At 44.7% G+C, this 13793-nt stretch overlaps 1 protein-coding gene across 1 annotated transcript in view; it reads right to left on the minus strand.

Moving 5' to 3' along the window:
• Positions 1-7635: 7635 nt before the first annotated feature.
• GRHL1 (grainyhead-like 1 (Drosophila)) overlaps positions 7636-13793 on the minus strand; it is a 32373-nt gene continuing 26215 nt past the window's right edge. The window contains exons 11-15 of the mRNA XM_009999150.1: positions 12392-12429; positions 12203-12291; positions 10371-10456; positions 8607-8671; positions 7636-7750 (exon numbers count right to left, since the gene is read on the minus strand). Of these exons, the coding sequence (XP_009997452.1) occupies positions 7636-7750; positions 8607-8671; positions 10371-10456; positions 12203-12291; positions 12392-12429 (393 nt within the window). The remainder of the gene's footprint in view (positions 7751-8606; positions 8672-10370; positions 10457-12202; positions 12292-12391; positions 12430-13793) is intronic.

Below are 13793 nucleotides of genomic sequence, written 5' to 3' on the forward strand. Positions count from 1 at the left end.
TGATTGACTGAAATAAGCTGAGTTGTGAGTACCCTGCCCTTTACGTGATGGTTTGTGCTTCCATTTCAGAGACAAAGACAGACTTGGCTGGCTCATGGCTTTTTATTTCCTCAGCTCTATCAGTTTCAGGCCAGGTCCTTCTCCATTCATCAGGGCATTGCACCCCAGTGCCACTGTGGCCAGCCAGCCAGGTCCCAACCAGCCAGCCAGATTGCCACCTGCTGTATCTGTGCTTCATGGCATCCACACAGCCTGTCACACTGTGTTACACCCACCCGAGCACTGTCATCAGGGACCTCAAATATGCTTTGTAAAAGTCTCAAGATACACCTTTGGAGCAGGGGTAATGGACATGTGTAATGCAGCATGAAGAAAACCTTGAGAAGGTTTTCAGAGCAAGGTGATGGGAAAATTCTGCCAAGAAATTAAATATTGAAAATGTGATGTTGCTGACCAGCATCATTAACCCCAAGCATTGAGGAACTGGAAAATGAGCCTGAAGAGAAAAAAGAAAAAAGAAGAAAAAAAAAGAGTTGTAATTATCTTCTTAATTTATCTTCCTCTTGAGGCATCTTCATAATTTTCTCTACAGTCCCAGGGGACAGCTCAAGATTTTCCTCTGAAGAATCAACAGAAGTCAGCACAGGGTCCCAAGGGAGCTGCCAGCCACAGCTGGGGCAGCACCACAGTCTCTGGCCTGCAGCACACACAGATGACTGGGGATGAGCTGTTCCTCCAAAGAGATGGGGTGAACTTGGCCCTTCTCTTGCTGAGACCATCACCCCTGATGATCTCTGGGGAAACACAGGTGCACAGCATCCCATGGGCATGGCTCAGCCCCTGCCATGGGGCCTGCACAGGGCTGCCATGAGGTGCCAGCTCACTTGGGAATGGCCAAGTACCTTTGCAAGGGGTGACTTAAGCAGCAACAGTTTGTGTGGTTTGTTTTGCTTATTTTTTTTTTTAATTTTTTTTTTAGCTGGCCATTGCTGCTTTTATAACTGTGTCCTTTTCTCTCATGCATGGTCCTGACCTGGGGCTTCACACATGGCAAGTCTCAACCAGCCTCTCACCTGCAGCTTGGGCTCTCTTTTAAGTACACAGAAGCAAGCAGGAAAGGAAGGGCTGGTTTAAGGCTCTGACACCTACAAGATGAGGGTCCCAGCACTGCCACCCTCGGGCAGCCCTTGGCCAGTCCTGGCTGATGGGCTCAAAGCAAAGGATTTCACTTAAGAGTCACAAAGCAGAGACTGTAGAGGCACAAACTGCAGAGCTAACCATCAAGTAATCATTTTTACTTTATTTACTTATTCATATTTGCAAAGCTCATGTAACTATGCTTACTAACTGTAAGAAAAAAACAATCAAGCAAACCTTACCCTGACAGAATTAACAGCAGCATCAAACCAAGTGCTGGCAACAACCCCGGTGCTGCCAGCGCAGCTGCCCGGCAGAGCCGGTGCCAACCTCCGTGCTCCTGCACCCTTGTCCCTGGGCACCCATCACCCCTCCAAGCAGGGCTGAGTACCTCCCTGCCTGGCAGCAGCAGCAGGACTTTGCCCTCTCTGCCCCAAGCTATGGAGCCCAGAAACCGTGGGTGCCGACTTGAGAGGTTGGCAGGGCCAGCGCTGCCCAGCTGGGGCTCCCTGCAGGAAGGAACCATGGGACTCAATTTTCCTGGCACCGTGGAAGCACTGGACTTGATTTTCCTGCTGCTGAGGAACTCCAGAACTCAATCTGCTTGCCTTTCCCCACATCACTTCCCCCCCGCTCCAGATGTCACTCCAATTTACACTGCCTTTTCCAGCCCAGTGGCAGCAGCCTCCTGCACACCATGCTCCATCATCCCTTGCTGCCACCAATCCCTGAGCCTAGGGCTGTCCCATCTCCAAGGCATCAAACCCCCAAGAGGTACAAACGCTTATGCACCATCTTCCCACTTTTCAGATCCACTGCCTGGCTCAGCCACACACCTCTCCTCTGCCCAGCAGGTGCTTCCCACCTATCCAACCACAGCAGAGGTGACCAACTGGGCTAAGGACGCTGCCCGAGACAACCAGTGCTGCAGCACAAGCAAGTTCAATGCCATTGGCACTGGTCACCAGCTGGTACTTGCACCCACACCTGCAGCCTGCAGGGTGGCCAGGCTGGAGAGACAGCAAAACAAATCATGCTGAAGGCAGCGGGCACACCCTCCGCCCACAAGCTGCATGAGCAGGCAAACAGATCAATGGGGTAATGGAGCATTGCCTTGTGCAAACAAGAAACTGCAAGATGCTCCAAAACCCCTGCAGCCACCCTGAACACAGCAGCTATTGAAACTAGCCAAGAAGAAAAGCCAAAATATCCCTCTGCAATATTGTGAACTGTGCAAAGGTACCCAGTGAAGAGCACTGGTGGTATAGTAGGGTAAGTCCAAAGACAAACAGCAAAACAAACTGTAAAAGCTCATTTTTTTATTAGAGCACTTCATCTAGTTGAGGGGTCCTCTAAATATTATCTCATATTTAATAATAGTAACAAATAAAATAATCTAAAGTAACAAACCAAGCAAATAGAGGAGATTACAAACTCTTGCAAAGCCTTGAGAAAAAACTCCTGCAATTATTTTGTATGGCAAAAGTTTCTTGAATAATCTGCAGAGTTCAGCTTTCCCATACAAAATAAGACCAGATATTAAAAACTTCACTAAATATTTGTGATATTAGACCCCAGGGAAGCAGCATGGGTCTCCTTGAAAGGCTGCCTGGCTTGGAAGTTCAAAGCTGCATCTTTGGGAGTTCACCTTGCATCCAGTGATGCTCTACCAATTAAAAAAACATTTTTTCTTAAAATTCACTAGTGGAGCAGAAAAGGGCCAGTGGGGTGGCAGGAGGAGGAAGGGGGGACGGTGTAGGTGCACGCAGCATGAATGCTCAGAAGACAGAGCTCTGACACACCCAAGGAGGCAGCAGCACCCCCACCATTTCACAGTCAGCAGTGCAGCTCCGAGCTGCATTGCTCTCCATTGCTCCGAGATGGCTGCTCTGCCACAAACCAAGTATTCAGGGCCTAAACCACACGCAGCATTTCAGAGCGCACCAGCTTGGGTGGAGATGACACTTGGCATCACCCGGCACTTCTGCATCACCCCAGGACTTGCTGTGTGACATCCTGCAGTACCTGCCTGCCTCTGGAACACACACTCTGTGAGCACAGCCTACACCAGAACTGCAAATAAATAAAAAAAGTAAGAAGTGCTACCTTCCTTTTCCTAGCCCAGAGATCTTCTGCCTTCCAGGCTGCTCCCCAGCAAGCCCTGGGCAGGCTGATGCAAGCCCCGTGCCAGGGAAGGCCCAGGGCAGCTCCCCCTACAGCTGCTCCAGGGCTGGGGAGCCTCCTCAAGCAGAAGCTTGTCCAGACATTTTCTAACTGTGAAGAAGGTGAACACCCCTCCAGCCACTAGAGCAACAGCAGCATTAGGATTAGTCTGGAGAATTAACATGGACCTTAGTTGAGTGTTTTCATCTTAGGGAAGTCCAAGTGGTCCCTCCATGGCACCTGGGAAATGCACCCACTGTTCCCTGTAGCACTTGTGGGCTGGTGATGACACAAAGTTCCCTCAGACCAGGGGCAGCTGCTGCCACTTCTGTGAGCCCCCAGCTCCCTCCTCCATACCTGCAGCCACAGGAGCCCCCATCCAGTGCTGCCCGGGGCACACGAGGTAGCAACACCCCCAATGCTTTTGTTCAACCTCCTGTGGACACCATCAGGTATCACCAACCTGCTATGCATCCAAACTTATCAATGGCTTTTTGGTTTTGTTACTGCCAAAGGAAAGTATCCTACTAAAATACAATGCTACACAGCTCTGTGCACTCAAAACAGAATGAGGTCAGTTGAAATCAAGCAGGGAATGAGGAGAATGGGACAAACTATTTCTTACGTGGGAATAACAGCAAGGCTGACAGTGGGATTATTTTATTATTATCTTTTTTTACACAAAGGGGAGAAGTACTCAAGGATCACTGAAGTTGTTTTATAGATACCCTGTCAGAGGCAAAATAAAGGGAGAAGGGCAGACTGATTTACTAGAGAAAAGACTCATCATTAGAAATGAACATATAAAATTTAATAGCTTGGCTTAAAATACACTTTCAATTAAAAAACAGCAAGCAAAACAAACAAACAAAATCAGTTTCATAAAACATACGTGACATTGCTGCTACTGTTATAAGACCCGTGTCCCAGAATATCTTATTGTGGAAAACAATCGTCAGATTCAGTTCACATACTTCATTAAGTAGTAAAAAGAAGTAACATTCATGTCAGTCCTACATCTATGGAGACCCTAAATCTACTTCCCTGACCCTAGACTGAGTTTCTGTAATAAAACTTCCATTTTCCATAAAAATGTGTAAATATATGTATGTATTCTATATCAGGTTTTAAAAAAGAAAAATTCCCTTGCCATAGTAACATTATTCCCCACGACTGATGTAGGGAAGCCCAAGAGGTGGGTTGGTGTCAGCTGGGTACAAGTCCTGTGGCTGTTCTACAGGCAGTAGATTCCTGTAGGGGGTGGCATGTGTTGGCCAAGTCTCTTCAGCACTGTGCTGCATGCCAGCTTCTCTCCTTTGGCTTCAAGCCCATGCAGTGTTTGCTCAGCTCCAGCCACAAAGCAGGGAGGACACGGTGCCCAGAGTGCTGGCAAGCCTCTCTGAGGCCCATCAGTGGGGGAGGGGGATGAAGATGGAGGGGGGAATGCAGTGGTTCTATGAACCAGCTCAGGAGTGGTCTGAATACAAATCCCAAAATACTTTATTTCATTTAAATCATTAAAAAAATATAGTGGGGAGGGACTTAAATAGTAACATTCATGTCAGTCCTACATCTATGGAGACCCTAAATCTACTTCCCTGACCCTAGACTGAGTTTCTGTAATAAAACTTCCATTTTCCATAAAAATGTGTAAATATATGTATGTATTCTATATCAGGTTTTAAAAAAGAAAAATTCCCTTGCCATAGTAACATTATTCCCCACGACTGATGTAGGGAAGCCCAAGAGGTGGGTTGGTGTCAGCTGGGTACAAGTCCTGTGGCTGTTCTACAGGCAGTAGATTCCTGTAGGGGGTGGCATGTGTTGGCCAAGTCTCTTCAGCACTGTGCTGCATGCCAGCTTCTCTCCTTTGGCTTCAAGCCCATGCAGTGTTTGCTCAGCTCCAGCCACAAAGCAGGGAGGACACGGTGCCCAGAGTGCTGGCAAGCCTCTCTGAGGCCCATCAGTGGGGGAGGGGGATGAAGATGGAGGGGGGAATGCAGTGGTTCTATGAACCAGCTCAGGAGTGGTCTGAATACAAATCCCAAAATACTTTATTTCATTTAAATCATTAAAAAAATATAGTGGGGAGGGACTTAAATGGTCACCTAGCCTGAGCACCAAGGGAGAATCAAATATACCTATGACAGCCCATCCACTCTGTCTCTAAAGACCTTCCATGCCAAACTCCATGGCCTCCCTGGGCAACCTGCTCTTCTCACTAGAGAAAACCACCTTAACACCAAAGCTGTTTTTTTTGCAATTTATGCCCACTGCTTCTCATCAGGCTTACAATGAACTGGGAGGACACTTACATGAGCTGAGAGGCTGCTCCCCTTAGCCTTCCTTGTTGAAGATGACCATTCACCAGGCAACTAATCCAACCCCTCCTCCTCACTAGTTGTGAGCTCTGCCCAGAGGACTGGGTGGTCTGGACTCCCTGGGACATTGGCTAGGACCAGGCTCTCCTGGTCCTTGGCTCAGCCTGACTTGGCTCAGCACAGGGAACAGTGCTCCAGCAGAAGTCTTGGCAATGCCAAGTAGAGCTAAAGGTGAATCTCCTGTTTCTTGCAGGTCATGCTCTTTTTATCAACTCCACATGGCATTTGCCTCCTTCTTCCAAACAGCAACATGACAGAGCTGAACAACATTTGGTTACGATTTGTTAACCATTAAGTAGAGTTGTTAACCTGTAAGTAGAATCATATCCTACTTTTCTGGACTATTTCTCTAGCCTATCCAGGTTGACCTTCATGTCGTAGGTGAAGCACACACAGCTTTGTGCTCCCTGCAAATATTATAACCTCTTTCATTATCCAGATCCCTAAAAAATGCAGACACTGGACCCACTACTCATGCTCATCTGCTCTCCCTATAATGCAGGTTTTTGCCTTAGAGCCAAGTGCTGCTGTTTAAATGTTCATCTCTCACTCACTACTAACCAGTGAGAGCTTTTCCATCACAAGCACAACACATGATGAGTAAATACTGTACAATCTACTGCAGAGCATTTTTTTTTGAGCTGTGGGGCACTCCCAGCTGGGGCTAGGCTCAGGACACCTGCTACCATCTGCCCCTGTTTGGTCTCCCCAACCTCAGCCATGGGTCAATGTACATACACCAGGAATGCTTGGCCTGCTTGCAGCCCCTAGTCCCTGCTAATGCTGGGCCTCCTGAGCTGGGATGCCACCTTCCTCCCTCTAAAGCCTGAGCTGCTGTTGCAGGCAGCATCCATCTGAGCCTTAAGTGCATTGCTACAGAAAAAATATAATCCACCTTCCAGGAGACCTTTTTCCTGATTCACACAAGTGAGATTTCAAGGAAACTGCATCTCTTGGGACCCAGCACTCAGACTCAGCCCAGATGACCTCCTGGGGCAGCAGTGCACAGCCATTTCAGGGCTCGAAGTGGCAGTTCAGAGAAGCCAGGCCTGCTGCTGCCTTGCTGTGCAGAAGGGCTTAGGAGAGAGCTGGTACTGTTTTCCTTCCACATTGGAAGATTCATATCGAACAAGCAGGTCTCTTGTGCCTTCTATGAACGTAAAAATGTGTGCTCACCTTTGGTGCATGTTAAGGATTTGTCTGTTTTTAAATAGCTATGTTAAATATCTGTTTTCTCTGTATATGGCATCCTTTAGATGGGCTTCATTGCATATATTCACGGTATATACAGAACACCATATTTTATATATATTATATATCACTTGTATGTACACATTTACAAACCTTCAAAAATATATTGCACTTATATACAATATAGCTTCATCTGATGAGAGTTCACACAGTTATTAAGGCTAGTTCTTCATAAGCAGGGCAGTTTTACATTCTCCCCCAAATGACACAAGTGATTTCAACAGTCTGCCCTGTTCAAGAGTAAACATGATAAAGACTTTTCTCATACCTGCACGCAATTCCTACTAGCATCAATTAGTAGTTTTGCAGCTCCACATAGCAGTAAACAGACCAATAAAATGGTATTAGTTGATAATGGGCTCAAACTTGGTTACTGAATAGATAAATAAGATACCACCATGCTAAAAGACCACCTTCCAGGAGTTATCCCCTCCTGTATTTACTAGTTTTATACATGCTCTCTATTTAGTTGCTGATCTTTGCTTGCTCGTTTCAAGTGCAAATAAGGTCACAAGCATTATGATGTTCTTTAGAAAGAACAGAAACACAAACATATTAAGCTAAAACACTCCTCTGCTCCCCAGAACAAGTCAACACCTGGCTTTCTTCTGGAGAAGGCAATTAGTGTTTTGCCCAACATCCTAAATTATGGGAAAATGTTCAATTGAGACCTTTGTTTAAAATCCACAGAGGATCCATGATCTTAGATCTCAGTCAGAGTGAGCTTGTAAGATCCTCCAACTTCTTCAATCTGCAACTGGAAGGTATCTTCATTAGAATAGTGCTTCACAATGTTATCATCCATGTTGACCAGAATTCTGGAAAAAATAAAGTCAGTCAGGGACATTATTAGGGTTCTAAATGCCAAGGACAGCAGAAGTGCCCTCAAATTTCACCAAGCCTTAACTATCCAGAGGTAGCACAAGATCCCTACTCGCCTGTCTCTGACCCACAGCTTCTTACCCAAACCTGCCACAAAGGTCTGCAGCTGTGCTTCAAGGATTTGAAGGGTTAACTACATTCCAAAGGTGATTAAAGGATGTATCCTTCTATGCAGAGGGCTTTGGGTGGGGGGCTAAAACACCAAAGTGACTTTACAGGGGGAAGAAAAAAGAGATTAAAAGGAAAACCCAAAGCAGGCATGTTAATGAACTCTACCGTTTATGTTAAAAAATAAAAAGACCGTGGAGCGTGGCCTCTATGGGGAACAGGTACTTCACAAGTAAAGCTCTTTCCAGTTTAGCCCACAAAAAGACAACTAGATTTAGTAACTGTAGCCAGAAGTAGACACAGTGAATACAATTAGCCACTGGAACGATTTAATAACATGGGCTGAGGTAGGTTCTTTGTCACTGAAGTCTTTAAACAAACTGAACTCTTCTTCCTCGGACATGATCAATTCTGGTTCAAATAGCAATTAACTCAGAATTCCTGTGCCTCAGAAACTCAAAGCCCTGTGACTTGTATTTACCCAGGAGGTCAGGCTACATATTTTAAAGGAGCCTTCCAGTGGTTCTCTATGAATGACACTGGAATAGGATTAGTAAATTGCATGCACATATGTGAATCCACAAATGGCACTTACACACATGCAGTGCATAAATTATAAAGCAGATTTGCCTACAGGATGAAAAAAGGAGCTCATTCTCAGTTGCTGCATAGGTACATACTCACCCTTTTTTACATTTTTTGAAGATTTTTCCTATTTTATCGAAAGGAACATCATACTTGTCAGATATCTGGAACAAAAGAAAGCAAGCATTGGTGAAGCCAAGGAGACAGCTGGCATTGTCTTACTTCTTTACAGAAAGGAACAAAAAAAGTCTGCAAATGAAAACAACTGCTTTGCCCTATAAAGGCAGTATCAGATCTTGAACTATAGCATAAGCCTACAGATGAGAACCCCTACTCTGCAGTTTGCCAACTTCTGTGCAAAAGATTTGTGTCCTAAACCTGGCCACTGACTTCTCATACAACAGCCCCCTGCCCCATACCAAAAAGCCCACACATTACAAAACCACCCCTCACCCAGATTCTCATTCTTTCTTGGATCTCTGTTCTCTTAGCATATCAAAAATGATTTTTAAATTCAGTGTCAGAGGGATTGGGTGAAAACTAGTGACCAGAGTGGCTGGGGCAGGAAAAAAGCAGCCACAGAGTGAATACCTCTGCTGCTAAGGACACAAGCTGATCAGAAATGTGCCCCTTCCCCAGCATGGTGACCTCCATGTCAAGCCACAGCCATTAATCAAGGCACTTCATTGTACAGAAAGTCATGAGGTCAGTAACCCAAGCATTGTTTACTTTGGCAAACTGCTCTGTCACACTGCCATCAAGTACCACACCAATACACTGGTTGTGGATGCAAAAGCACAGGGGGTTTCCTTTGAACTACATGAGCTCTTGGTTCCTTGCTTTAAGAACTCCAAGCAAAACAACAAAGGTGCAGCTTCACTTCAGGACAACAGGAGAAGAGGACTTCATAGTTTTCACTCCCCCTCCCCATCTCCAGCCTGCCTGCCCTGGCAAAGCTTCAGGTTACAGAACTACTCCCAAAGCTAACAGCAAGACTTGGCTGTACAACCCCAAAGCCTCTGAGCATGGACGAGGCATTAGTCACAGGAGGCAGCCAGAAACGTCACGTTTGAGCTCATGCCAATCATTACACCATTCCTGAGTTAAGCTCTGTATTTCCTTTCCAGCACTGCAGCAGCAGTGGGAAGGCTATTTTGGACATACCAGAGAGCAATTTCATGCACTTGTGCACAGATATATAAACATTGTCAAGCAGACTCAGAATCTGGGACCTGGAGCTCTTCATAAGCAGTTTATGAAAGGGAGGGGAGACCCCCAAAACAAGGATTTGAAAGACTGAAATTAAACCCAAGCCAGTGAAGAAATTCTGGAAATCACTCCATCTTCTAATTCAAATACTCTCTCTGACATGAGGGACATCCACAGTGGGAGTTTGTTGACTATTTTTGATGCAGCTAGGCAAAGACCTACACAGCTACTTCTGCAGCTTGGCCAAAGCGGAGCCCTCATAAGAAGTGAGCCTAGAAGGCTCTTTCCCCAGCAGCACCTGTCATTTTGGAACTCTCTCAGGTATCTAGTCATGGAGCTTGACACACCTGGATTCTGAGGAAGGCCAAGAAACACCTTCTTGTGCCCAGACCCCACAGATGTGGGGTAAGAAATCTACAAGGGAAGGCTCTTGAAGTCCCTTAATAATGTGATAAGCTATTATTTACATTGATTACCACATTATTGAAAGAAAAAAATCAGCCTTACATTTCTTACCTAGAAGAGCAGAAAACAAGCTGCCATTGAGAGTCTAGCTCTTATGATTGTCCAGTGTATAAGGACTAGATAGCAAGGGACTACACGAACTTTTTCTTAAACTGAAGGCAAGGACTATAGAACAGCCTTATTACTTACTGCTTCCATTAGACCTTTCAGAGATGGTGTCTTTAACATCAGTGCATCAAATACTTCCTCTGACTCTTTTCGGACATACAGCAACACTGGAAAGCAAATAAGAGTGAGGAATTTACTGCATAATTGCTCCATATTTTTGATCTGTATATGATAGTGGCTAAGTACAGAGCAATGTACACTGAGGATCTCATTAAGAGATATACATACATTCAATATACATTGAAGACTGCATAAAAAAATACGCGTAGCTAGGTTAGCTCAAAGCATACTCTTTGCATACAGAAATACTGCATGGTCAAACATTTTTATTGTCTCATTATTTTAAGGTTTTTCCTCTAGTTGCTATTTTCTCTTATTTGAAAAAGGTTACATTTGAAACACAGGAAGATGAAATGCAACACACACAGCTTTGAGACTCTTGGGTATTCATATCTCACAGGTCATCTGCCATAAGATTTTGTGCAATAAAACAATTTGACAGATGCTACCACAGCAGGTGAAGCCATCCTGGCCACCTCCTCATTTTCAATTTATTTATTTGTACAGTCCTCTGCTCCTCCTACACTGTCTCATCTCTCTTGCTACCCCTTGCCATGTTTCAGTAATACTCATACCACCCCAGCTGACACACTGCAGACTTAGTCTCCTGCTAGGAGGGGAATGAAAGAGTATGAAACATACTTAGGTAAGCATCCCTAGCATTCTCAAGCTAGCAGAGAGTCATTGTATGCAACATTAGCCTCATTAAAATCTGCATTAAGGCTGAGGAATTAGCCATGAGAGCAAGAAAGCTTGGACTTTTAACAGCTTTGCTGTCTTTGATCTGTCTTCTAATGAGGAGGTATTGCAGCCTGGATTGTTTACAAGGGTTCATCAGCCACAGCTTTGACACGCCTGCAACATGGAACAATTACTGGCATATCTAAGTTGAACAAGGTGAACTGAGGACAGCATAACACCCTGATGCATTTCCTCAGCTAAAGGTAGGTTTAAAAAAAGAAGAACCGAAGATTTAAAGATCAAAGACAGCTCTCACTCCCAGTTACAGCACAGGTCAGATGATACAACAGCCAAGGAGAGAGAATCCCACGGATCTTGTTTTATGGCACATGGCAGCAAGAAAATTTCCTTTTATAAAATCCATCCCTCCTTTCTAGTTTATCCAGACTACAGAAGTGCATCCCAACTAAGGTCAGACTTGCCAGACTTCACCTTTGCCACATCATGAGTTTAATCCTTCTCTTTTAATTGCTTAAGCTTTGTCGTGGTCCTTTCACACATGACTCAGGTAATCCCCCACACCCTCTCCAAAGGGACTTCTCTCCACAACACCACAGCAACATCCAATCCCACATCAAATTGCCAAGGTTGACAACAGGTTAAAAATAAGCAGAATAGTCTCTCAGTTTAGTTCTCAGCAGTGAAAAGCCCATTTTCCAGCACCATGCAACTGTTTTAAATCCAGAACCAGTTCCAGCCATTCATTGTTTAAAGTCTTAGAGGAGATTTCCAAATTATTTTATAGTGATGAATTCTGTCCCCCAATCCACCAAGAAGGCTGGTAAGCTGCTCAGCTCCTCTAAGACTCTTTCCTTACAGGTTCAGAGCCAATTAAGTGTCGAGTTGGCAGAAAACCCCAGAAATTCTGACACTGTAAAAGATTTGTGGAGCTGAACTATATCCTGATACATAAACTCTATTACTACTCAATGCTAGAAAAATCATGCTGAAGTACACTCCAAAAATAAGTGAAAACAACTCTTTAACCTCATTTGGATCCCTCTGAATATTGGAGCATTTGTCCATCATGATAGTGTCTGAAGAAATAATACCTCTTTTTGGTTCTTCTATTCTGGCCATCTTATTTGGAGTAGTAATAAAGTCCTCTTCACCAATATAGGCTCCTCTCTTCAGGTTGGAGCTGTCATTGACAGGGCAAAAATTTAGCATTGGTACGATTACAGGGACTTACCCCTCTGTCTGAGGGAGACTTCAGTAGGCTGAAGTAACACAGCTCTTACCTTTCACCTTCCAGTTCTTCTGAAGCAACAGGAAGGACCTTTTAAAACAAAGGAGAGATTTTCTTTACATACACAAAAAATCACATGCTCAATGAGCTAGCTAGGGAGAACCTTATGTGGTTCTCAGTCCTCAGAAAGTGCTACAAAGGGCTCTGAACCCTACAAAACAAAGCTCTGTATGGACAGACCCATTAGCTCGTATAATGTGGTCTTGTCAGCAATGTTCTCCCCATCCCCCTAAGTGATGTTAGTAGAGACTTAGCAATAGCTTTGTTTGTTGTAGCGTCACTGGCATGGAAAACAATCCTGATGCACCTGGCATGAGCAGATGTCCACCAGCACCAGGGTAAACGAGAGGGAAGCCCTGAGTCCATGCATGAGCTGCAAGGAACAGGCAGATGGCTCACCCACACAACTCACTTGTAAGCACATCAGTACAGGACACAGGGGAAACCAAGGCTGTCAAGAAGGGAGCCAGCCACAACTACACTGCTATTAAGTAAGATGCTTTAGTCCAAGCAATAAAAATTTGCCTTCGTTTTAATACACAAATAATACTCGTGCTTAAGGTTGTTAAAATTCTATCCAGAACTACAATTCATTTCCTCTTATTTTCTTATAACCCGGTATCAAACAATACTTTGGTTTAGTCTTCCAAAATCCAGTAAGCATCATCCTTACCTCTTTATGAAAAGAAAAACTAAAGGATCTCAAATGAGAGACGGAAATATACAAGAGCTAACCAGCTTCCTACGTGCACTGGCATAGTCTCCTGACAGAACTCAGCACTAGAGCCTTCATAGGAAAACATGCAGAAATATCAGCCTTAGCAGTGCAAGTTTATTCTCCATCCCTGCTAGGAGTTTAGGCAAAACTCTTTTCATAAAGCATGGTTCTGATTTTGCTACAGCGTGCCAGAACTGCCAGCACAGGAAAGTTCTAAGATTTTGAAACTTGCTTGCACTCTATGTTTTTCCTTTTCAGTTTCCTGTCTGCTGGGACTTTCCAGGAACACTGAGGCAGGATGCTCTGGCAGTGGATCACAGAGCTGACACACTTCCCAGTTCCACAGAGTAGCTTTTCACCCTGCAGCAGCATGCTTGAAGAGCCAGAGGTCCACAGCAGCACACCAGGAACCCAACAGACTTTACAAGAGACAACTAGCCTGCAGTTCATTTAGTGCACTCTAGGCTGGAGACGCTGTAGAAAAATATCCTTTCAGGTTCATGGAAACAGGAGTTGATAGAAAAATAATCAAGAGAACATCCTAAGTTAGCTCCAAACAATGTGTCTAGGAAGCAGCATCTCTGGCTCATATGAGACTCAGCCAGTATTTGTTTACAGGATCAGTGCAGATAGTCTGGCGTTTCCTGTGTGTATATATACAAACAGCATCCTAGAT

This window comes from Chaetura pelagica, unplaced genomic scaffold (genome assembly GCF_000747805.2).
Source record: "Chaetura pelagica isolate M959 unplaced genomic scaffold, ChaPel_1.0 scaffold90, whole genome shotgun sequence".
Lineage (NCBI taxonomy): Eukaryota > Metazoa > Chordata > Aves > Apodiformes > Apodidae > Chaetura > Chaetura pelagica.